This window comes from Plectropomus leopardus, chromosome 15 (genome assembly GCF_026936395.1).
Source record: "Plectropomus leopardus strain MGB_pleo_1.0 chromosome 15, ASM2693639v1, whole genome shotgun sequence".
NCBI lineage: Eukaryota > Metazoa > Chordata > Actinopteri > Perciformes > Serranidae > Plectropomus > Plectropomus leopardus.
The window spans coordinates 7,483,512-7,508,921 of record NC_142190.1 but is presented as its reverse complement, the minus strand read 5'-3'; the positions used below and the strand labels follow the sequence as shown (position 1 = coordinate 7,508,921).

At 38.3% G+C, this 25,410-nt stretch overlaps 2 protein-coding genes across 9 annotated transcripts in view; both read right to left on the bottom strand.

Annotated features, from left to right (window-relative positions):
* gtf2ird1 (GTF2I repeat domain containing 1) overlaps positions 1-2,489 on the bottom strand; it is a 36,181-nt gene extending 33,692 nt beyond the window's left edge. Inside the window, exon 1 of one of the 4 annotated variants that reach the window (XM_042499028.2) lies at positions 2,171-2,489. The gene's annotated coding sequence lies outside the window, so the exon portion shown is untranslated. Of the gene's footprint in view, positions 1-1,908; positions 2,063-2,170 lie in introns of those variants that run through there. The other 3 variants (XM_088088444.1, XM_088088441.1, XM_088088442.1) reach the window with 3 other exon arrangements.
* Positions 2,490-3,590: 1,101 nt separating this feature from the next.
* clip2 (CAP-GLY domain containing linker protein 2) overlaps positions 3,591-25,410 on the bottom strand; it is a 46,940-nt gene continuing 25,120 nt past the window's right edge. For 2 of the 5 annotated variants that reach the window (XM_042498818.2, XM_042498819.2), the window contains exons 8-18: positions 24,294-24,354; positions 22,814-22,918; positions 18,783-19,166; positions 17,455-18,030; positions 17,281-17,338; positions 15,367-15,450; positions 13,658-13,814; positions 9,428-9,587; positions 7,917-8,105; positions 6,898-6,961; positions 3,591-6,803 (exon numbers count right to left, since the gene is read on the bottom strand). In XM_042498818.2, the coding sequence (XP_042354752.2) occupies positions 6,787-6,803; positions 6,898-6,961; positions 7,917-8,105; positions 9,428-9,587; positions 13,658-13,814; positions 15,367-15,450; positions 17,281-17,338; positions 17,455-18,030; positions 18,783-19,166; positions 22,814-22,918; positions 24,294-24,354 (1,855 nt within the window). In that variant the 3' untranslated portion in view covers positions 3,591-6,786. Of the gene's footprint in view, positions 6,804-6,897; positions 6,962-7,916; positions 8,106-9,427; positions 9,588-13,657; positions 13,815-15,366; positions 15,451-17,280; positions 17,339-17,454; positions 18,031-18,782; positions 19,167-20,540; positions 20,592-22,813; positions 22,919-24,293; positions 24,355-25,410 lie in introns of all 5 variants that reach the window. The other 3 variants (XM_042498821.2, XM_042498820.2, XM_042498822.2) reach the window with 3 other exon arrangements.

Sequence of the window (25,410 nt, the reverse complement as noted above, 5' to 3'; positions counted from 1 at the left end):
CAACGACAACATAATCCTTTTGTTTACACCCTGTGCCTGAGGCCATGGCCTTTTGGGAATGTCATCACTGACGTTATGATTTTTAACTGCTACAATGCTAGGCAGGATTAAATGGTACACACAGGACAACAGAGATCAGCTCCACATGTGAGGAATACAATGTTCGATCATTCAACACAAGCTCAAAATTGACTAAATCAAAGCTATATATTGTTTGGCAAAATGGTATACAACATTTGTAGTCATTAAGTCATGTGAGACCAGTTATCTTTTGAGCCCTGCATGGTTACTGTTCTAAGACTGAAACACAGTAACATAAATAAACATACAAGAAGGATGGCGTTTTAAACATTTCCCCTTTCTTCACCAGACATTGCTTTTTTTTTTTTTTTTTAAATGAGTGTGTATGGGGATAATTGTGATATATCATACTACCAATCCACTGGGTGTACCATAGGTTAACCCTTTGAAACCTGAGCAAATTGTTGATTTCTATCAAAAACATAACAACACATGGCCCAAGACATAGCAAAAAAGTTACAAGAAAATCAAATAAAAATCAGTAAAAAGAAACAAGAAAATGACATTGAAAAAGTGCATAATATAATATAAGGTACTATTTTGTAACATAATTTTAAATATAACATTATCACTCAAATATAGTTTTCAGGACATTTTCCCTAATTTTCTGACTAATTTCTAACAATCCACCCCTCTTTTCTAAAACAATTTTTTAGGTACATTTTTTTGCAATTAGTGAAACATTTCTTGCCAAGTTGGTCATTGCCTTTTTTCCCGATGGTTGTAAAAGAAGTCAGACCAATTTGCTTTCAAAGCGTCATTTATCTCGCAAAAGGCATCTGAACGCAGCACAAGAAAACTGATGTCAATCCATGTTTCAAAGGGTTAATGTAGCCATAATACATTTTCACTAGGGATCACATGATATATGAACAACTAATATATTTGGTCAAAGTCATATTTACAAACAGAGTAACTCTATACTGCCATATTTTGAATTGAGCTGGCATGATGTTGCAGTCATACAAGATATTTTAAGGCACATAGAGAGCCAGGAGTTGTGGTGAAAGCTTCTGGAAATGCTGGCAGGAGAACTACTATTAAGTTCACATCACATGAGAGGGGATAGGAATTACTTTGAAAAGCTGGACCCAGGAGAAAAAGCTTGAAACCACAGGATATGAGACCTGGGTGCAATAAATAAAAGTCTGTTCCTCCAAAGGAAATGAGCGTGTGTACAAATCCGTCTTATTTCGTTCGTGCCCTTTGGTGAATTCAATCCGGCAGACGGTTGCAGCTGACAAAGTTTTATCACAGCCAGCTTTTTATAAACTTTGACGCTTCTTGTACCAACTACAAGCAAACAACTGAGAGCAAAAATGAGAAAACTGAGCTGTCTGGATTCACAGTAACAAACACCAAACACTTCAAGGTTGCGTTATCTAGAGTCGTGTCTGTTTTTCCCCATTATATACAGCTTTTTAGTCTTAAAAACACTCATCCAACCTTGCTACTTTCAGTACAAGATCATAATTAACGATAAAGCAATCAGTAACCCATTGTTTAAGTTTGCTGCAGCTTTATACTGTAAAACACGGTTGGATATTAACTCAGCAGGACTGTTGGTCTATATTTAATTTGTTTTGCTGAAGTTCAAATGTCTTGTTTGCCTTCTCGTTTACATTCGCTACGTTAGCTAGCTGGCTTTGTTGTATTAGCTCGGTAACCTTATCAGTGATAGCAATATGTGGGGGGTAATTTAGCAAGCAGACAGACGCTGTATCCCAATCGTAAATAAAGGCTAGCACTCCACTCGCAAGGTTACAGGGAGAAGTCCCTGTAGGCTGACTTAACTGTTAACTAACAGCAACCTTTCTCGCTACTTACCGTGTGTCTAACTAATCAACGCCGGCTAATTAGCTAACGGTATCATAATAACGTTGCTAACTAGCTAGCTTACACTCGTTAGCTTCACAGCGTTAGCCGTCTTGCTAGCTAGCGCTAGCACTTTCCTTTCATCTCCTCCCCCAGTCCAGAAATTAGGTTATAATCTGTAATTTCTACATGTACAGTCGCAAAAAGCAACACGATCTACGACAACAAACTACATAACAGCTCATGAATATTAAAAGGGACAGCGAAATCTCACCTTAATTAGCGATTAAATAGCCTTGTTGCTGCTGTCAATCCCGGAATAGGTTTATTCCCCCGTTTTAATCCATCAGAAACGCTCACAATTCCCATCCACAATGTAGCTGTGCCGCCTGCTAAAACATCGTAATCCGAAACATCACAATGTTGACTCCGATCGCACGCTTTGCACTCTATTATTTGTGTATTTTTTCTTAGTTTATTTCTCTTTTTTCCCTTAACAGAGCAGGGTGTCCCTTTCCCCTTTCTTTGTTCTGTAATCCAGTAAAATTGAAACTCATTCGCCTCCTGCTAATCCCAGCCCAACTCAACAACAGCATCTATTGGCTGCAATTTACATACAGGATTAACGGAGGAACCTCTGGAAATACCCTCAGGCGACAACATTTATATGAAAGGAAATATTCCAAGTGCGATTTCTTATTTTATTAGGACTGTGACAGTCCAAATCACTGTCTGCCACTTGGCTGCAACTTCACACTGTCAATTTTGCTAGAAATCCCTCATAAACTGCATGAAGGTGGTTATGTGATAGCTCCAAATTATTTTTTTTAATGATTTATTCAAAGTGTATACAGAAGCTACATGCATATTCTTGTCATGATAGTTATGCCATAGCTCTAGTGATTGCCTAAAATAGCTTGTCAGTTTAATATAGGGGAAAGTTCATATCCTAGGGGACAGGAACAAATAGTTATCTTATAATAAATGTCGCCTGAAACCATTTATAATAAACATAATCATATATAATCCTCTACATCACTTTAATCTAGTTAGTTTCAGTTACTTTTGCATTAATTTGTTCCCAAATCACTATGAAATATTAAGTTAAACTATGTTTCACCAAGAGCGAAAATCTGATTTGTGCCTCTGCTTCACATACGCTGTACTTTTTTTTGCTTGCTTCTGTAAATAAGTAATCACTTATTTATTCAAATGTCACCGGAATAACCAATCTGCCCTCTAGCAAAAAAACTGGAACGTGTGGATAAGACCTGACATTTGCCAAGGCCAACAAGTAGAAGTGATCTGTGTGGAGGTTAGAAATCCAAAGATTGTAAATAAACATGCAATGTCTGGATGTCAGGAGCTTGGCCCCTTTCCCACATAAATGAATTATTGCCTCCTCCTCTCATCAAGTCATTTTAATACCAAATATTTGCCCGAGATGAGATATTTAAAACAGAATTCCTCTCTCTCTCTGTGTATGTGTGTGTGGCTGAGCAATGGATAAATGGTTATGGCTGCTGGCATAATTTCCCAAACCACCGACTTCTTAGCGGTATGAAATCTGACACCACTTTGAATCAGCTCTGTAAAAAAATATACTTATTATCTGTGCTTTGCCCTCAAAAACAAACATACAGAAGTGACACAAGTATGAAAGAGTGTGAAATAAAACACCACCAGCCCTTGCCCACATTGTTAATATTTAATGACTCAATCTCCAAAACCATTGCAGCAATAATCCAAAGGGTATGAACCCTCCAGCTGAAAAGGCCATGTACAATATCCAATGGAAAATTTAGGTTTTACCTCAGCTGACCAGTGCCTGCCCTACATGCTCTGCTCAGGAGACACTTCCCCCAAAACTTTCCAAACCTCTGTGTATTGTCTCCTGTACAGCAATAGCGACCTATGACCGACTACAAAACAGGATCCCCTATCTTAGTTATGGATAAAACAATATTTGGAAGACTTACAGTATGAATTCTATATGTGTTGATAACATTTCTGCAAATGGCATCAACCCGGGGATTTATGAGTAACATTTTACATCTGTTTTGGGTTTTAGCTTCTGTGACAGCCCTTCAGTAGCCCCAATTAACAAAAGGTCAATAAAGTAATCCAGGAACATTTAGATACAGCATCAAAGCAGGCTCAATGAGGGCATCAAATAGGGCTGCTATGTTGTACCATGTAGAGTTAATTAATACTAGAGTATGGATGGAGTCTGATATGTAGTCCACAGTAAATAAAATAGCTAATATTGACTGAAAAGAGGTGTATTGGGGTCAGACAGAGCTTAATAGAACGCAAAAGTCTAGAATAATTCACTATATTCATCCTATCAACATACCGTAATGTAAATCAGAGCTTAATTCATGAGGCCTCCCAGGTTAGTCCTAGCAGGGAGTCCACTGATGTGCAACAGCTAAAACGGACTATTTCTTTTTAGGAAGATTGGCCCAATAATAGCAACCTTGCCCAAAATGCAAAGACAGGATTGGTGGTTGAAATCACCTCTATCAGTCCTGCAACAGAGAACTCTCTTGTCAATGTACACACTGATTATTTAGAAAACATTATAATAAACAGTTGTTGGTGATATATAGAAACTTTTGGCAGCTTTAAGGCTGAATGGTTGATTAATGTGACGTCGGTAGCACTGAAATAACTGTGTGATTTGTCGCGTTCCTGAAACACCTTAAACATAGTTCAAGTCAACGGTTTAACCACTTTTCTACAGTGGTTCTAGTGATTATTTAGCTCCTATTCAACTGCCAATAGCAAAGGCAACAGGACTGATGCTGTGGTGGATGTTATAAACAAAGAGTTAAATCAATTATTCTACATAAATGTTAAAAAGTAGATTTTCTTGTAATGTTTTCTTCAATGTGGCTTTTATATAAGCATGACAATGAGCTTAAAGGGCAACAGAGGGAATAACACCCTGCTTTTTGTCGTGCCTCCTTCTCCATCTTTTTGCTGATATATAGGCACCATGCTGAGTTTTCTCACTTAAAAACCCAAATCTAAATTTTGAAACAGTTTTCAGAGATTATAAAATACTCATTTAGGAAATTTCAAGAGGACTGTAATTTTCTCTTGATGTTTTGCACAGCAGTTTTTTTTGTGTAACTGACTTCATGTGATTCATATAATGTGTAACATTTAGGGGGATTTAGTGGCATCTAGTGGCGAGAATTGCAAATTTCAACCAGCTGAAAATTGTCCAGTGTTCATAGTTGAGGAGGAGTTGTCGAATTGTCCACAGAGATCTCCTGCTCTCAGAGAAAAAGGAAAAGGTGATTAAAACCGTTTAAAAGACAGACTACATCAGTTTAACGTTAAAATCAGTATTTCTCTGATGTTGTTCGGCACATTGCAGACGGTGCGAGACATCAAGACGTTCAGGAGGTTTTTACAGGGAGCCAGAGTACCTTCAGAGGTCTCTTCCTCTCCAAACAAACAGGCCTGAGGATTTAAACTGGTAAAAACATTGAATAAAGCAGCTATATGTTACAAATCAGTGTCTTTCTGATGCTGCTCGTCACAGAGAGGCTGCTAACCACAGCAGCTGACAGAAACATGAATGGCCCTATCTAAAGCCAGAGTTTGTTTTCAGTTCTGGGCTACTGTAGAAACATGGCGGTGCTACATGGCAATCTCCTTGGACGATGATCTGCTCCACATAGATATAAAAGTCTCATTCTAAGGTAACGAAAACATGATTGTTATTCTATACACTAAATTTAACATGCTGGTTGTATTCCATTTTTGCCAATTAATCCCCCTAAATTCTACACACTGTACCTTTGAAGCGTGGAATGTTGTTTACAAATCAAAAAACACACACAAAAAACAATATTGGACTGCTTAAAATGAGTCTTTTTCAGTATTAAAAGGTACTAGAGGATTCAGACTGAAGCCAAGTATTTTGCTGTGGACTGGTGGAAAAAAATAGTGTTTGGAACAGACACAGCACTTGGAGGCTAGAGAGGTGGATTATGTTGTGGGAGGTGGTTTTGTGGACAGTTTAAAAATAATTTCCAACCAAAAAAACCATTGGAAACCATCATAACAAAAATTGATTTAACCGAATCACAACCAAGAGGTATGAAACAACAACCTTTTTAAAGTTACTGCAAGCCTGCTGTGTTTGTGTTTTACAATCAAAAGACAGATTTTTGGGAAGTATTAAAGGTCTTTTTTAATACTTCCATTAACGGCAATCACCCACATTTACTCATATTATACACTAAAGGGGGAGCATGAACACTGGACAGAGCTGGCTGTTATGAGTTTCCTTCCAAATCTCTCATCGGGTATGAAGTAAAGTAACAACTGAGCCAAACTTCCTAAAAATAAGTAAGTCTTCCTTGAAGAGTTGTTCTGAGTATCACTGGCCAAGACAGCTCACCCATGAAGGATTATAACAAAGCTGAGGAGCAAAGTAATAAATAAAACAAACAAATCGACTGAGACCCAGTTCTTTAGTTCTTCGCATCTTCGTCCATCAGCCGTTTCGCCATCCGGTTCGAAATGAATAATTGTCACAGAGTCCCCGGCAACTCGCAGATTGAAATTTTCTAACTACTGTAAAGCATCAAAAGTTGCCATACTGTATGTTCTCAGCAGTTGTACCGATAATATCTCTTCATGTCCATGTCCCATTTCCTGTTTATATTTTATAGTACTTTAAGCGGTCTTCATGATTGGCTAATAGGTGCTTTCTGCAACAACACATAAATTCACTTGAGATAGAGATTCGCTGTTTTGGTATTAACTGTAAACTGAAATGTTCTTCGGGCGTCCGTCGCAGGATCAGGAGGTCGAGCTTTTCTTTAAGATGTGCCTCTGCGTGTCCCAGTTCAGTCTTATCTCTTCTGCTCATATCAGTGTTGTTCCTGAAAAGCCAAATAACAAGATGTTTTAGCACCGAATCGCTTTAACGAAATCACCACATACATAATGGTTTAAAGTACTGTAATGAAATAATACCAACATCTCCAGTACTGCCTGACTCCTGATGATGAATTCCATTGGCTGAATTTGCACCATGCACCTGAAAAACAACAGTCACCAATTGTCAACGTAGTTCTACTCTGGGAATGATTTAGCTTTTTTATAAGTGAAATGAAACATTTCAACAATTTCTGGATATTCTCTTTGCTTTCTTGCTGAGAATTAGATGAGAAGGTTGATAGTATTCTCAGACTGGACTCTCAGTCCACTGAGATAGCTTCTAGTCAGTGTGCTGTGCAGTGTACTTCTGGGGACATTTTGGCTCCTAGATTTTGCTGCAGAGTGAACGCTCTTGACTTTTGTGATACTCTTTGATAAAAGCTGCAGCTGACGTGATGCAGCTGCACTGACAGGAAGAGAGACTCTGCGCTGTGAGGCTCTGAGATAACATTATCTTCTGTCTTCTGCTTAGAAATTTACTGGCACAGCAACTTAATAAGATACAGTCTCTGGCTTTTGAAAGATATGTAGTGTTGTAAAACAAAAATGTTGTTGAACATGTGCAACCAGTCATTAGTGCCATTAGCTTGTTTACTATATTAAGTGAATGCTGCTGTCACAATGAACAGCCCGCTGAGCCTGTGCAAACTTTCAAACTTTATATGGAGAAACCTTGAATCATCTAATATTCGTATTGAACTGCCAAATCTGATCGACTTGCAAATTTCTGAGTCGGGTACAGCCCTACTTCCAGCTCAAGAGGAACCGTGGGTGATGTATGATTATGTTAGTTAGTCAAACACAGCCAAATGAGCAACTTTCCATAATTGTTGAACCATTCTTATTGATAAACAATTTACATTTAAATCAATTTTCTCTGTACAAAAACACACATAACTGCACAACTTTCTTTGTAATATTTACATCATTTAAAAATGGTAATAAATCCGTTAGCTTTTCCATGTCAACTCACATCCTGTCATCACATTTCTTCCCAAGTTGTCAAAATCATTTTCATGCTTTTCCTAGCTGAATCTGTGAGAGTGAGGTTTTACCGGGCTTTTATCTGGATGCCTGCGCATGGCCTGAACCAGCTGGTCGACCTGCTGGTTGTGCTCCATGGCGTTCCTCAGGGCGTCCTCAGTGCTGAGCAGCCGCTGGCGAAGGCGGTTCACCTCTGAGTCCAGAACAGAGGGGTCCAGCATGGAGTACCGCCGGTGGTCAGGCGAGGACCGTTCCCGACCCTGAAATGCACAAACAGCAATAAGATAATGCCTGATGTTAAATCATTCTCATCATGCTACATTATGTGTGATTAACACCTGAGATTAAAAGATCATTACACAGTATATATAAAGAGCACATTTTCATATTCAAACATATTAAATTTCCTCCCAGGGATCATGACACAGATTATGCAGTGAATACATAAACTAACAGCTGCCTTCACCGCAGTCTGTACAGACCTCATGCATCATTCACAATAGTGTTTCCAGCCCAGTCGCCATAAGTTAATGCTTGCATTTAAATTTCTGCAAACCACATATACACTTGAATGTTTCATGAGTATCATATCAGCGTTTCTAAAGTGATGTAGTATATAAGCTGACTTTGTTATTGGGAGATGCAGGGGGTGGTGGATGGTGTGACACCCAGCTGCAGGCCACTGAAGACCAACAAACAACAAAATCATTTGTGATTTAGTAAGTCATTGCAACTTTTCCAGCAACTTTTAGGCACCAAATCTCTGTGTTTTGTAGCAATCTGTTGCCTTGTTTCCTGCAAATTTTAGGCAAGAAAAGCTTTTGTCTTTTTTAGCAAGACACCACTGCTTTTCCTGCATGGATAGTGGCATGAAAAGAGTTTTTTTTTTATTGGGACATTGCTGTTTTTGACTCCCTAACCAGGTATCTTAAGCCAAAACATTTTTTTCTCCAAACCATAAATAAATTTTTGCGCAAATACATCCACAACATAATAACGTGCAAATGCAACAAAACCCTGATTTGTAGAAACATACAATGTCATCATTTTTTTCTGGTGATGGCATTTGTAAATCATCAGCTGGTTAAAGGAACAGTTTGACATAAGCTTTTTGTCATTTCAATATGAAGCTGAAGCCAGGAAGCCCTAAGCTTATCTTAACATTGGCCATTTCCCAAAATGTTGAACTATTCCTTTGACTGTGTATCTGCATAATGGACAACATCATAAAAAAGTCACCAAATGTCTACTAATATTATACTGATGGAGGCTGCCAGAGAGAGTCAATAATTTGTCAGCACTGAAATGATGGCAGCTCAATGTTATCTGTTTCCAGCATATATTTGTCTACTTTCTTGCTTCCCAAACAATTTATTTTATAATATGAAATCTCACTTTGGTCACCAAGTGATTTTCTAGGGCAAACACTTGTCTGCATGTTACATTACACTTGCAGGCAAATTGGGAATTTCTAGAATGTGAAAAGAGTAAAAGGGTCAAAAGCTGATATTGATTTAACTGTTGGGGTTGATTCACCCCATAAGCAATGTCAACTTATCACTACAAAGTCCCTCCTTCTCACCAGCAGAAGCAACTTTTCACGCAGGGTTTTTATGTCTTCCTGAAGTTTCTGCTCTTTGAGCTTCCACTCGGCTTTGTGCACTTCTCGGTTCAGATCTTTCTCCATGTCACGTGAATGGCGATGTGATTCCAGGAGTAAAACCCTCAGTTCATTCAGACTCCTGGAATAATCAGAATAACATATTAATAACATTATAAACAACGAAACCTTGAGAGTAATCCTGAGAAGACAGAACTAATTTTCCACAAGTGTTACTACAAACTGGACCGCTCTGCAGAGCAATAATGATGGAGAAGCAGTGCAATTTCTCTGTCAAGGATTATATGGCTTGTACATCTGCTCAGACCTTGCACAAAGGTCATTATCATTTAAAAGCTTACCAACTCACGATGTGAATAATATATTAGTCAGTCTGGCCGTTGGGGATTGTGGAGGCGGCCTTTTCTCTATACATGTCAGAGTGGCTGGTGGATGGATGCCACGTTCCCATAGTCAAACTGTCCGTGCATATTTGGCTGTTTTCCTGCATACTAATATCAGTGAACCACATATGCACTGGGCGATAGTCTTCAGTTATCAGGGTACCACATATTACCCAAGTGGGTTAGCTAAATTAACTTCTGCCCTTATTTAAGGCGCTGTTCATTTGTACATACATGCGTGCATCTTTTTCTTTTATATAAGAAGTCTCAATGGCCAGACTTTTTATGCTTAAAATGATTAGAGCATCTTTTTAAGCTGCTCTAATTAATATTTTTATATTAACAATGCACAGGAAAGTTTATAAGATGATATTATGTAAATGTTGTGTTCATAGCTAATTTCTGCTGCCCCCAAGTGGATAAACAAAAAAGAAGCAAATTTCATAAAAGTGAAAGTGGGTTTGATTTTTCATTATTGGAGCAACATCCTCCATCTTAACAATAATGTATTCTTCCTGTTTCTTTACTGTTTCTTGCCTCAGGCACGCTGCCATTCTAACCTTTCCCAAACTTAGACCAGGCTACAGCAGGGCTGTGCTGAGCGACATTGATTTTTCTATTTTTTTTTAATCAGTGACATGTACAGATATATTGAACTTTATTTTTGTTAGCTTACAAAAATCATTATGTCTTCTAACACATGCTAGTGAGTGGTTTTCTAGAATTTTCTTGTCAACTTCTACAGATAGAAATGTGAAACAATGTTCAGAGTTGACTGTCCTGAGGCAATGCACTGGTTTGTTTTCCTAAAAGGATGTCACAGACTGAAATAGCAGCAGGAACATTAAGGAAGCTAATGATACCACCATCCAGTAACATTAACTCAAGGAGCCACCCACAGAATCTTTCAATGTATGGTACATACTTTTATTGCATGCACCATAATTGCTGCAGTGATGAGGCACAAGAACATATTCCGCTACAGCCAGGAGCACTTATTTTTAGTGCCTTGTAGCATTTACTAACATCATAATAATCAATAATGTAAGAACTGCATCATATTAGACAGCCAGTAATGCAATACAATTAGACTGATTTGTATAGTTCCTACTGAATGTGAACGTGTTTGGACTTCAAACAAAGCAAGACTATGGTTGATAAAGCCCTGCACGTCTGCAAAGATACTGTGACAACTTTCTTTTTACGCTTGGGTTGTTCAATAATGACCTCAATTATCACAGTTTTACTAAATGTTGCCAGATTTGGCAGATTGGGTTTAAGCAATGATAATGGTTTTGGGAGTTTGGTGAAAAGTGTGCCAAAAACAACTAAATGCAATCTGTGAGAAGTGGATGTCTCAGTTGTTGTTTCCCTCTGCTGGCTGCTCCCTAAACTCAAGAGGAAGAGACCTCGAGACTCTGGCCTCTAGTGTCGCATCAGTGTGGTGCTGCGTTCTGTGCAAAGTGGGTTGAGACTGAAAAGGTGGGGCTAGCTTAAAATAATAAGCTCTGTGCGTTGTTCCCAAACCTGCCATCTCAGCTGCTAATATAATGGAGCTCATTAAGTTTAACAGAACTTAAGCTGCAGAATTTCAGTTCACCTCTGTAATGTATCAGCCGCCAGGCAAGAAATAATAACCTGCAGCTGCTGAGAGAAATCTGAGGAGAAAAGGGCGTCATTTGAAAGCTGCACTAATCAATGTTTCTATATCACACCTGCTGGTTGTGTTTCATTCAGACACCTTCACAAGCATGTTAACCTTGGAATCTTGAGCAAATTAGTTTGATTTCTTTTAAAAACAAAGCATTGAGCAACTTGGCATGAAATGTCCCGCAAACTGCAAAAAACTATCATTGAAATAATTAATTTAAAAAAAACAAGGGAAAATGCTTAGAAAACTATTTTTATTATTATATTTTTGAGCATTTTTTTCCAAGCAGTTTCTTTTTTGGTGTTTGTTTTGCTAATTTCCTGGTAACTTTCTTTACTATTTTCTTGGTGATTTTTGGGTGATTTCTTCTGAAGTTGCTCATTGCCTTCTTCATGCTTTTGAAAGAAATCAAGCCAATCTTCCTGGGTTTCAAAATGTGGAAGGGGTCACGTGCAGTGACAAATCCCCCCCAAAATTCCAACCAAGTCTGCAGTTCCTTTCAGCTCTTTTGAGTCTAAATGTCTAAATGTACTCTAGTATTAGACAAATAGTAATACCTGGGACATCTAGTAATTTGAGGGTCGTCTGTGATTTTAATTTCATGCAAATTTGCAATGATCATAATTTGTCAAGTTAAAAATCCACCACAAATTACCCACTGCATTTCCCATGATTTCCCACTTAATGTATCTATTGTTGTCTTCCCCATCTACTTTTTACCTGTAAATTATGACACGCCCAGCGATGTTGTCACAAGAAAAAGTACCATTTTTTTGTTCCAGCTGGGAACCAACTTCTCGGGTTCAATTAAATTTTTTTGGTGGAAATGAATTTGAATGTATTTATTTTTATTTTATTTATTGATGGGCAGGATGCAATTTAGCATAGTTCCAATACAGAGTATGACACTGATGTACCACACAGACAGTTTATAGCAATTGCTAATTTTCAATTCGTGTCCATAGTTGGGCTTTTACATATACACCGACAGTGTTAAGATAATAAAGTACACTATAAACATGGAAAACACAATAAAATGCATGTACCACAATGCACAAACTACAATACACATATTGCAGTACACATACCACAATACATATGCTATAATTACCACTGCCCCAAATTATTTAAAATTAGATGCAGGAACCTGAACTTAAGCTTTTCCATGTTGGTAGAAAAGGGCTAACAGCTACCATGCAGGGTGCTGCCATGACCACCAGGAGCAATTTGGGGTTTCGCGTCTTGCCCAAGAAGTAAAACATATATTTGTTTTATCACAACTGTGTGTGTCTTTTTTAACATTGATAGAAAATTTAAAGACCTCTGAAGTAATTTAGGACATTTTTTATTTATTGGCATTAGTAGCACTACTTGTAATAGTAATAGTCGGAACAGAAGTAGTATTTCTTTTCCCACTTTTTATCTATCATATTATTAAGGCCTTAATAATTAAGGTTAATGGCCCTATAGGTGCCATTAACACTTAATGACACATGAACCGTGTACGCAGGATATTCATAACGAGGTTCTTTAGCCTTCCTGACTGCAGCTATTGAGCTCATCTCATCTTGCTGAATATGTTTATAAAGTTTATTGCTTTGCATTACTCCTCCACCATATGTTTTATTATGTTGATTTTTTTTAAATGCAGAATACATTTCCCTTGTGTTTTAAGGATTTAAATGAAAGTGCAATGAGTCTGAACTCCCTGCGTCCTCATTACGACCTGCGCTGGACAGTTCGTTGTATTTCACTTTGCTCACAAATGAATGCAACAAACGCTGGTACTTGTACAACAACATCACAACAAAGCTAGTCCTGATTGCACCACAGTGCATCGTGCAGGGTGGGAAATAAAAACTCTTGTTGTAGATGCTGAAAGCAATGAAACTCCTGCTGAGCTAATAAGCAATATCGATTATCCAGATGAAACATAAAATGAAATAGCCCACTTCAAATAATAATGTTCAAGTTGACAATACGTGCAATAAAATCAATACATTTCTGGTTTGCTCCACGTACCTGTCCATTATAAAATTGATAATGTAATGTATTTTTGTGCATCATGTTTGCATGTACAGAGATATCATTTTTCACTCCAGTTTCCCAATAAGTGCTGAGGCAGATTGTAAAATCAATGCAGCCTAGTCTCCATACCTCTCTTTTTTCAGCAGCTCCTGGCTAATATTGACCAGCTGCCCAGAGGCATCGTGGGACTTCTTGGTCATGGACTCCAGCTCTGCCTCCACACGCATCTTCTCCTTGGCCAGGGTTTCTGCTTTCTTTTCCCCTGAGCGAACTTTGCCCTCCAGTGCTGGTGGAAGAGGAATGAGAAGAAAGTTTTTGCAGTGAATTTGACTTGTTGGTAACACTTTATTCAGAATTTATTATATTATCTATAATAACACTTAATAAAATGTAAACTAACAAACTATACTGTAGTGTGCACATTTAAGCAGATTTCTTAGTGTTTATGTGTATGTCCACATCCGTAACTTCACCTCCGAAGCAGAACAGGTGATCAATCACAGCTGTAATCATATATATATATTTAAATATAAAGTAAGTATCACACAAGATGTGACAGAGAGCTCCAGAGGAAACGTGGGCAGTGAGTTAAGAATTAACTCACCGCCCATGAAATTTAAATATTACATTTAAATATTAATAAACAATCTGGTAATGATTAGTACATCTGAATAACAGTATATGCAGACATGACAACACAAATGAGAAAAATAAGAAGAAAAATACTACAAAATATCCCAAAAAGGTGCTGAAAATCGTTCAATCAATATATGTTAATTCTGCTAACTTTCAGGTAATTTGCTTGTGCTTTTTACTCATTTCTTAATTTCTAGGTCATTTCTTCTTACGTTGTTTATTGCCTTTCTCCCATGCCTTTGAAATAAATCAAGACAATTTATCCAGGTTTCAAAGGGTTAAGAAATACCTTCCTATATACCTTCCAATGTAAGTGATGAGGGATAAAATCCACATTCCTCATTCTGTGTAAAAAAAAAAGTATTTAATGTGGCTTCAGCAGTCTGAGTTAGCTAAATAAATAATGTTAGCGTCTTCCTGGTGTGAAAATAACTCTTTGTGTTACTATTCCTCCACTGCAGCTGAGCATCACTATCCAAAAAAAACACAAAGAGGGAACTTCTTAGTAAGAGGACTAACTTTTACTCCGAACGCTAACATAGGAATCCCCAGCTGAAACCGCACAGATGAGGTTTACAGAGTAGAGCAATGAAAGAATTTCTTCACTTTGTGTCTCATATTGTTCTTTTTTTCTTCAATTATTCACAATGTATTCTTGTGTGTCTCGTGTGTCATTTTGATTATCTGAACTACATGAAGTGTGTTTTGGATCCTTTTGATGTGATGGAATTTTAGGTTTTCAAAAGACAGCCGCTTGACAGATTTCTCGGCGATGATCAAAGAATGTAACGGTGGCGATGAACACAAACCGCTGTGCAGTGAACTCAGCATGACTACTGGAAAATGAAGTGAAGCCTGCAGTCACCGCACATCACACAGCACGACACATACAGGGCACTGCACTGAAGTACAGAGAGATGATAGAACGACACTAATGAAGGTCATTATGACGCAAACAACAAGTTTATAGATTGAGGACGTGTCAGATTTTTTCCAAAACAAATCCCAAATCGGCTGATGAGGAAATGCAGACGTGACGTGCATTGTCACCGTTTTTATTAGCGCTGTTATTATTGTGTGTGAAAAGACACGATCTTTGTACACAGTCTGTTGAATATTTAATTATTTTGATAAAAGCTGTCAAGAAAAAGACATGAGAGCTTGCAAAAGGTCGCTGACCGCTTTCGGACAATGACATTTACCTCCCATCTGGGATTTGAGGGCTTCAACCTGCGAAGTGAGAGTCGAAACCTCTTTTTCCCTTTTCAACAGCTTCTCCATTGTTTCTGAAGAAAAAAAAACAGCAGTAAGTGCATGAAGAATACAATATTAAACAAACCACAACAAGTGCACACAGATACAGGCTTTTGGACAAATGTAAGGCTTTTTAAGTAAGGTTTAAAGGTACATATTTTCACCTAATGTCACTGCAGGGATCTTTCACTTGACATGACATAAAATATGTAAAAGTATATGTTTTTTGTAGCCTTTAGACCATTAACATCTTTATTCCAGCTGTTAAGACTGCTTGAAAATCGACTTTACTAACTTAAGAGACGAATATAAAGCAAACTGCTCAATACTGGTAGATTAAAAATCTTCTGTGTGCATTTTAGTGTCATAATTTTAGTAACCATAATTCTTTGGTTTCCCTGAAAGGATTAGTTTCTAATTGACATCATGACTCTTGTTTGTTTATTTGGTACAAAATCAAAAGAGTAAAATGACAAGTTGCTGTTTTTAAGGGGTTATGTATCAGGTTATTTTCTGGCCGAGCACACTAACTTTCGTCAGCTGCTGCTAGTTGCCTGGCAAAAGTTTAAAGACAAAAAATAATCCTTTCGTGGTGCCAGTACATAACCAGGCCAGCTGTTCACCCTGCCTCCAGTCTTTAGTCTAAACGAAGCTCACTGACAGCTTTTATTGAACAGACAGACATGATGCTGATATTCAAAAAGAGCGCCACTTCTTCTTTATGGGAAATTAAAGTTACTGTTATTGGCTGAGAAAAAATGCAGCTCGTGGCCACTCTAAAACAGCAGATTGTTGTTTTTACACTTTGATTTTTTTCATGAATAAAACAAAAAAGATGCAATGTCTTAATCAGAGCACTTTAGAGGACAACTACATTTCCCAATCTGTCCTTCAAAAGTCCTGTGTGTAGGATTTTGGGGGCAACTACTGGCAGAAATGGATTACAATATTCATAACTATGTTTTCATTAGTTTATAATCACCTGAAACGGAGAAATGTTGTGTTCTCATCAGCTTAGAATGAGCTGTTTATATCTACATACATGTTTCTACAGTAGCCCAGAAGAGACAAACACTAGTTCTAGACAGGACTGCATCTAACAATTATTTTCATTGTCAGTTAATCATTTTCTACATGAACAGTTTTGATATATAAAATATCAAAAGATAGTGAACATTTTTTTAATAATTTTTTCCCAAAGCCTGCGGTGACGTCCTCTAAGGTCTTGTTTTTTCCACAACCCAAAGATATTTATTTACTGTCATAAAGGAGTAAAGAAAATATTCACATTTAAGAAGCTAAAATCAGAATTCTGAGGGTTTTTTTAAAAATACTTTTTGATCAGATATCATATTAGTTGTTGATTAATTTAATAGTTGACCACTAAGCGATTAATTAATAAATCCTTGCGCCACTGGCTCCAAATAGGGTGATTTGCATTTTTGTGTCAGCCACCCAAATTCTCCTAAACGCTTGGTGCACGGGAGAAGTTTCACTTGGTTGCAGTCTGCAACTTTATCACTAGATATCAATAAATAAATAAATAAGCAACTAATTGTAAAAACTAATTGTCAGACTATTCCTTTTAATGGCTCACAGAGACAGAAAAGGTCATGTTTCTTTAGTCCTCACATGTAAAAATAAACATTATGATCAAACAATTATAAACTCATACAAAATCTACACTGAACGTTGAAGGGGTTTTAATAATTCTTCAACTAAAAAATACAAATATCACTTAGCTTTTTTTAAAATTAGGGGAGCAATCATATGAAGATTAATATATAATCATATAAGAAAAGTATATAAATGGTTTGTTTTATGGAACTGTAGTTAGTATTTAAACAAATGGATGCTGATACCTTCGATATTCTGTTTTAGCTTCATCTTCTCATCTGAAATTTCATTATCCTCTATCACCTGAAAAAAAGACAAAGTGTTGAGACAGCTGATCTTAAATCATAGCAATGACATCATTTCTATGACTGGTGCTGGATTTCGGATTTGTCACTTATCACTCTTTCACAGGCACTCACATTTGCATCATGGGACGTGTAGCGGTCTGCCTGGATGGCCTGAAGCTGGTTTGCCGTCACCCTCAGCTTCTCCTCCAGTTTCTGGATCTCCTCTTGGCTCTCGGCCTGGGCCTTCTGCAGAGCCTGATAGTCCGTCATCTTCTTCTCTGACAGCTCCAGTCTCTCTCTCAGCTCCTCTGTGCTTCTGTCCTGCTCCATCCGGAGCTTCTCCACCTCCGCCAGCCTCTGCTCCGCCTTCTGTAGCTTATCGGTGGCCTCCTCCAGGGCCTGCTTACTGCTTTTTGCCTCCGCCTCGGTCCTCCACGTCTGGTTGCCCTCGGCCAGCTGGTCTTTGGCCTCGTGAAGACGAGTGTAGAAGTCTTCACGCTCCTTGGTCAGAATGGCGGCTTCGATCTTATGTTTGGCTTTGAGGTTCTCCACCTCCAGCTGGTGCTCCATCTTCAGACTCTCCAGAGCGGCTCGCAGCTCCTGGACGTCCTGCTCTTGGCCTGCTGGAGTGGTATGACCGCTACTCAATGAGGCTTTCAGTTCCTCCAAAGAACGCTGGTGGTCGACCACTAAAGTGTCAAATTTACCCTGCAAAGAAAAGTAAGACGAATTGTTTATTGTATTGTTTGGACAGCCAATAATTCAAAATGATTGAAATTTGAAAACATGATTAAAATCAACATGCTTGATTCATTTTATCCTTTGTTTCCGTGGTCAAAATGTAAGTTTTCTATGCTTTTGCTTTTCCACTCTGCTCTAAGGAAGCACTGAAACCTCAGTATTTTTTTCACCATCTTATTTTCTCTCACCATTTAATTTTAACGCCATCTATTTTTTTTTTACCATCTATTTAACACCATCTAATTTTTTAACGACATCTAATTATTTTCACCATCTATTTTTTTTTAACATTCTATTGTTTTTTTTAAACATTTATTTTCTTTGGTGGGTACCCAGCTGTTTTTCAGAGACCACAGCCTGGTTTCCATCTCTCCTAGCTACACTTTCAGAGCACCAGAGGAATAAACCAAAAACTAAACTAAATTATAAGTATTTTAAAGAAAAAAAAGCTGCTGGAATACTTGTTATATTGTTATTTATATTCTTTAAAAGTCATCTGAGTGCAGAAAACAAAGTCTCTGAAACTCAGATTTTGCTGGGGGAGGACCCTAAGACCCCAGACTTGGTTTTTGAAATCCCCCCTATATTTGAGGTCTCAAGGGTAGCGAGTGTGAGCATACATACTTTCAGGACTTTCATGAGCTCCAGTGAACCCTGCTGCACTCACTAAAGCTCTTAGAACAGTTTGTGTTAAAGTTAAAAAGAAAGTAGCAAAATACCTTCCAGGTGTCCATCATTTCCATGTTTTCCTTGGTGGCCTGTTGAACTTTCTGCTTCATCTCACTGACCTCCTGGTTCTTATTATCCACCAACGCCTTCAGCGACTCGATCTCCTGCTGGCTCGCTGCTAAGGCCGCCTCGTACTTCTCTTTAAGCTCGCTGCTCTCCTTGTAGTGCTCGTGGCCCGCAGACACCGGCTGCTTGTGCGGGACAGCTGTCTCCGACTGGGTGTCTGCACCCGGGGCAGCGTCGCTGTCGTTGGCTTGCTGCGAGCTTGTGTCAGATCCTCGGACTTTTGCCTGGAGGTTGTCGATCTCAGCTCTCCTGAGGCTGAGCTCCTCCTCCAGCTGCATGATACGACTCTGCTCCTCAACAGTGGTTTGCTGAGGAAAAAGAAACAACATCCGTCACTGCTGCTGACAGGTGACCATAACAGAAAGAAAACAGCCTTTTAAAAGAATGACATAAACGTAGCAGGTGGGAGACCCTGCGACTGCTGATGTCATTTCAAAGAAAAGGTGAGACTGAATTTAACAGAAGAAAAAATGAAATCAGAAAAAAAACCAAAACCTGAAAGTCCTTGCAAGAGACGGAGACGGTCAAGTGCATTCCAGTGAATATACAGTACAAATAAATGACATTAAGCATGTGGACAGTGACAAACTGTGTTACATTCTGGCTCCCTGTTGGACTCCTTAGACACAAGATGATACAAAAACTGACATTTTATCCAACTAAGATGTCAGTTTTTAAACAGCTCCTATGTGTTTAAATATTAATGGGAATTTGTTGTGTTAGATAAATTAGTTACACTAGCTTCCCCTAAAAGCCCAAACTTCCATTTTTCCCCATTCTTTTTTGTACGTATTAAATACATTTTAAAAAAAAACAAACAAAAAAAGATTAAACATGCTAATTGGTGACCTTAAGGGGAGCCGGCAGATGGCCCAGAAAACAGATTGTTTTGGACAGGACTGTAGTGTGACAGAGTCGCTGTCCTGCTGAGAGCACACACACACACAAACACACACACGTTATCTCTAGCAAGCCAAAAATATAGTTGCTTATTATTTAAGAGGAGTACCATCAAAGCAATGGCACCTTGAAGGGTTTGCATTTCACAGACTGATTAAAAAGTCCAAACAAGCCATTATAATCATTTTATGATCCCGCTGTCCTCAAATTAAAGTTGACAGTCAGTCAGTCATTGTATCATTTTCAACCAAAGACATGAAGCTAAGGAGCCAAGGGGTCAACTTGTCACTGTCCAAATATTTGTGCAGCTCACTGTATATGCAAAGACATGGAAGATGAGAAGAGAGCACAGCCATTCTCTGATCATCTAGAAGCAGCCAAGCAAATATAATAAAGCCAACAGCAAACCTCCACACAGCTGCACTGCACACACACACACACACTACAGCAAACATCCTCCACACTTGCATCCAATTAACATAAAAAAGGAGATTAAGAGAGAAGACCTGCTGCACAGTGCAAAGATGTTAATTTCAACCATCTGGGAAAACAATCTACCGTACATCGTAGTTGCTAGTCGATTCATGTCAAAGCCTGAATAACATTCAGATTATGGCACAACAACACACAGGAGTAAGAGAGTAAAAAAAAGAGTCTATGCAAGGTTAATGTCCTTGACAGCATCTGAAGTCGATGTCAGCATCTGAAGTCGATTTGAAGTCAAGAATTGAGATAGCTCAGCAGCGGATCAAAGCCAAAACAAGATCAAATCGTTTTTTCACCTTGGTTCTCTTACCCAACCTCAAGGATACTGCATCATGAGAGCATCTTCCCTGTTGGCAGAAGCAGACCTTACTGCATACAGGAATCCAGCATTTCAAAGTGTTTTGTTATGTTTTGATGCCTGAAAATTGACAGCACAAGCTTGTACGCTTTGATTTGTGATACCATTGTCTATTATTGAAGAAGCTTCCTCTCTGGAGTGCAGCACTGCATGTCAAAGTGGCGTAAAGGACATCCGCTGCCACATTCAGCTGCTGACGGTAAATGGGCATGACCACCATGATTTATCTCAAAACATCTATCTAAGAATCAGCGATGGATCCCATTAACAATTTATCATTTTCTAATGTGTTATTAATTACATAACTGCTCAAAACATTAGCATGGAGCTTGAGGGGATTCACCCACTACTTTTACCAGAACTAAAAGGAAAGGATGCTATAAATGTTACGTATTGGCAATTTCAAAATGCAGCTGGCAACTGATCTGAAGGCCAACCTGAATAAACAGGATAAATCATCATTTTAAAGAAAATCAGCAGCAGCTACTGCAACAGAAGACATGTATAAAGCTGAAGCAGCTGATGGTCAACAGTGAGGAGACTTGTCACTGAGATTCACGATATGATAGTGAAAGAATGAAGGAGAGGACAGATGAAGTGATTCTGCATACATGTTCATGTGATTTAGCATTATTTTTCTGTTTTATTCTTCTGCCCTCATACACTGTACAATCTGACAAGTTGATCTTAAATAAATGAATACTTATAGTTATATTTACTTACATTTTTTTGAGGAAATCAGTTTCCTAGATTATTTTATTTTATATCAACTTGTCAGATTTCATAGTGTAAAAGGTAAAAATTATGTGTCTATAAGTGACATGTTGGATATCTAGAGCCACTACTGACATTTAGGCTTTTTCTGACTGTTATTATTTTTGCAAAAGTGCAGAACATGGGGCACCCAACACTTTACAAACCAACAGATTTCATATATATATTTTAAAGGATAAAACTAATAATATTCTATGTTTTTCTTATTTTAACAAATCTAGTGAAAGAAAAGGCCAAGAACCAATAATAAACTGATCCTGGTCTGTGTAACCAAAGCCCAACCCAGTCACCAGAAAAAAACGTTATACTTGCACATTTCATATTTATCCCATCAATGTCTCTAGAGTGACATAAAACTGCATATAAGCTGATTTTGTCATCATGAGAGGGCGCTGGATGGTATGTCACCTATTTGAGATGGCTGCCAAGCTGCAGACCACCATTTGAGACCAATAAACAACACTGGTCATTGTCTTTCTTTTTTTGCTGTGTTTCCATCAAAGTTTGCATAAATATGGGTGTTTTTTCACTGGCACAGCATGGCATTTCCTGGTGGCATTTGTGCCACCAAATGTGGGTGCTTACAGCCAAAAAATGACCCCTTCCTCGCCAAGTGGATTTTGTGCCTAAACCTTATCACACCTTCACCGCAGCGTTGTTGAGAAACTTTAAGTTTCAACATGTCTAATACAAATTTACATGCAAATGTAACATACCCCTGTTTTGCAGAAACAACCCAGCTAGCACCAGACATCAATATGACATCCGAAAGATGCCGGACTCTTACGTCAGACACGTACATTTTGTTTGGAATGAAAATTGGGTTGATGATGTATCCAATGTAATTTCAGGTTGTGTGGATTAAACATTACAGTTAAATGTCGTGATCCTACATATGATATTTGCATGAGACTTTTAACCAACAAAATATCAACATCATCTGTTGCAGTATTCTGTGTCACATTGATGTTGCCATTGGACATTGTCCTGACATTGAATTTTGGTCACCTGATGTTAAAACCAAAGTATCAACATCTAGTTACATTGGTGGCCAGCTGGGGTACAATGCGGACATTCTTGCAGTTGGCATCCTTAAATCAAATCTGAATTTGTTTTTTATTCAGTTTATTCCTCATTGGCAGTGGATAATAATAAACATTACTGTAAAGATGCCAGAATTAGCCCCGAGGCTGATTGTCCCCGCCAGGTGTGACTGTAACTGTACTGCTCTTTGGAAACTGCAAACTGACACAGCAGGTCAGACTGACAAATGAATGTGTGTTAATTCTAAGTTATTCTAGATAAAAATATAGTTTGATGAGATGTGCCTTTGCACACCAAAGACAGGTGGAGTATGAGTTGCTTATGTTATATCGACAAAGAAGCAAACGGGAGCAGAACCACACAGGCTACAGGCAGAGGGCTCGTGCTCTTTACCCTCCTCTTCTCTAAGTCTTTCTGAAGCAACTCTACTCTCGACTTTTCGTGGAGCAGGCTCTGCTCGAGCTGACGAATATGGGCGCGCTCCAATTTCCTCTGAGTCTACAGAGAGAGACAAAGAAAGAGGCAGGAAGGAACAAAAGACTGATAGAAAAGGAGAAGACTCAAAGGGAGAGAGACTCATACAGATCCAAGTGGGAGTGATAGAGATCAGAACGACAGTCAACATATGATCAGAGCGCAGACTCTGAAATGAGCTGATCATATGACGAGGAGCCTCGCCGAGAGGACGCTGAAGATTTAGGTCAGTTAATCTTCAGACTCTGAGCTGATGTTCATTTTGCAGTTAGGAAGTGTCAGGGAGGGACAACTCTGCTTAAAACATGTAAGTCTGTACTGTTCAAACCTTGTGAGCCCTGCATGAATGAAGTACAATGTGCACTCATATACAAGGTTTTATGGTAAAAATTAACCATCAATTTGTGGATGGGCACAGCATTGATATACTTAACATTTAATTAATTAATTTATTCTCATTACAAAACATTATTTTTAAGTGAGATCGTCTCCTTGTGTAACGATGGTCTCCACTCATGTTGGAAAATTATGCTCCTTAATAAAGAAGCCAATGAATGTTCTAGTATTAAAGTTTTTAAAAAATTGTGTTTTCATGTTTTGTCTCAAGCCTCTTGTCTAAAGGACTTGTTAAAAAATGTCTTGAGAATACTTCAGTCACTATAGACTGAGCAAACAGACATTTGAGTGGACAGCCAAGAGCACATCAAAGTGAACGAATTTCATTCACCTTCGACTCAGGTTCTTTCTATAGAGACACTCAGGACAAAGGACAGACGGTGTTCCTCACTTAATGGATTTCAGACTTTTCTATAGCTTAAAAATAAGTTGCAATTGATACCTTCACTGAAGTCAGACAATTATTTATAGTTTTTAAATCCTCTCCCTCTGCTGGACTTTTGCATCCTGAAATATGCTGCAACTGAGAGCTGCTGCTCTCTTTTCATGAAATATCTGCACTGCAGGAGAAGCTGACAATCAGCAATGTAGAGGGGTTCAAAACCAGATCGTCCTCTCATTAAAACTTTTAAAATGTTTGTGTGTGTGGTCTTCAGAAATGATGACATTATAATATTTCTCTGCATGCATAAACCCCTTACGAATCATCTTTCTAACTTCACAGTGATCATGACATTTAAGGATGCACTGGATCTGAGTATGTGAAAGGACATATATTCCATTACTGATAGAGTTTATAGATAGTGGTGGAGTGGAGGATATACGCGGGTATGCAGGTCTCGTAGTTTACAGTATACCCACCTATCAGCTCAAAAGCCAATGAAATATATATAAGAGTATACCCAAATCCTCCTTAGTAACCTATCCATCTAACTAGAAGTGCATCCATCTGATCAGCTACCACCACACAACTGTTTATGGCTATTAATAATGCAAAAAATACCTCCAGGTCTCCTTTGGTGATGGATTCCTCCTCTACTCTGAACTGGAGGTCCTCCACTTTCCTGTAAAAAAGTTATGTGAGATCGAGGATGAAAACATCAGAAACGTAAAGCTGTGCAGTTTTCATCAGGCTCTAATAAAGTACAGCTTGACAACATTTATCTCTCAACCTCACACTGTCTTGTGGTTTGTTTGTGGTTTCTACTGCCGAAATTTTGCCCCAACAGTCATGAGAGGCAATGCAGCTGTCTGCATTCCTTTACAGGAATAAGTCAATATTCTGGGAAAAAGGCTTATTTGCTAGAGCTGGAGCAAATAAGTAAGCTTGCTTTACAGACTGGATCCGTTTTTGGCTCTGTCAAATGTAACTAAACGTGACTCTAACTGTTTCAGTTACACAATATGTCTCATTAGTTTAATCTGTACACAAACAGAAATGTAAAACAAGCTCTGATTTCACAGAAAGACCATGCATACTCTTATTGTCATGGCTCACCAGCAGATGGAGACATAAAACACAATGCTTTTTAGTGTCAGTAATATTCATTCATTGTGCAAAATAAGAAAAAATACTTCAACTTAGGGTTGATGTTTTGTACATGTTCACTTTGTCGATAAAAATTAATAAATAAATATATATTGGTTCGCCATATCAGCAGAAATCAGCATATTAAGCACTTGCAATATTTCATTTTAAAACCAATATCTGCCGATGCCGATGACAAACTGATGTTATCGTGCATTTCTTTAAAATATCAATGCACTGTACTTTAATGCAATATAACTTTGATTTGTAGCCTCTATCTGTCAATCATACACCACACCCATCACTGATATTTGGACTAGATTTTCTTCACTTTGTTCTTCAGAGTCATTTCATCCAAATCGTGTGAATCTGCATCCATGGTGAGAGATGGCAATGGAAGTCCCCTGTTTGTTTTTGTAACACGGGTGAAGGAAATCGAGCCCAGATTTCACTGATGGGCATTTATTTTTTTACAACATCCATCCCTCATGTGTTGCTGGGCTTTGTTCACTTGGACGAAGCCAGGCTAACCGTGTCCTAAACCTTAATTCTTTACCTAATGAAATTCGGTCCAGTTTTTTTCCCCCTGAAA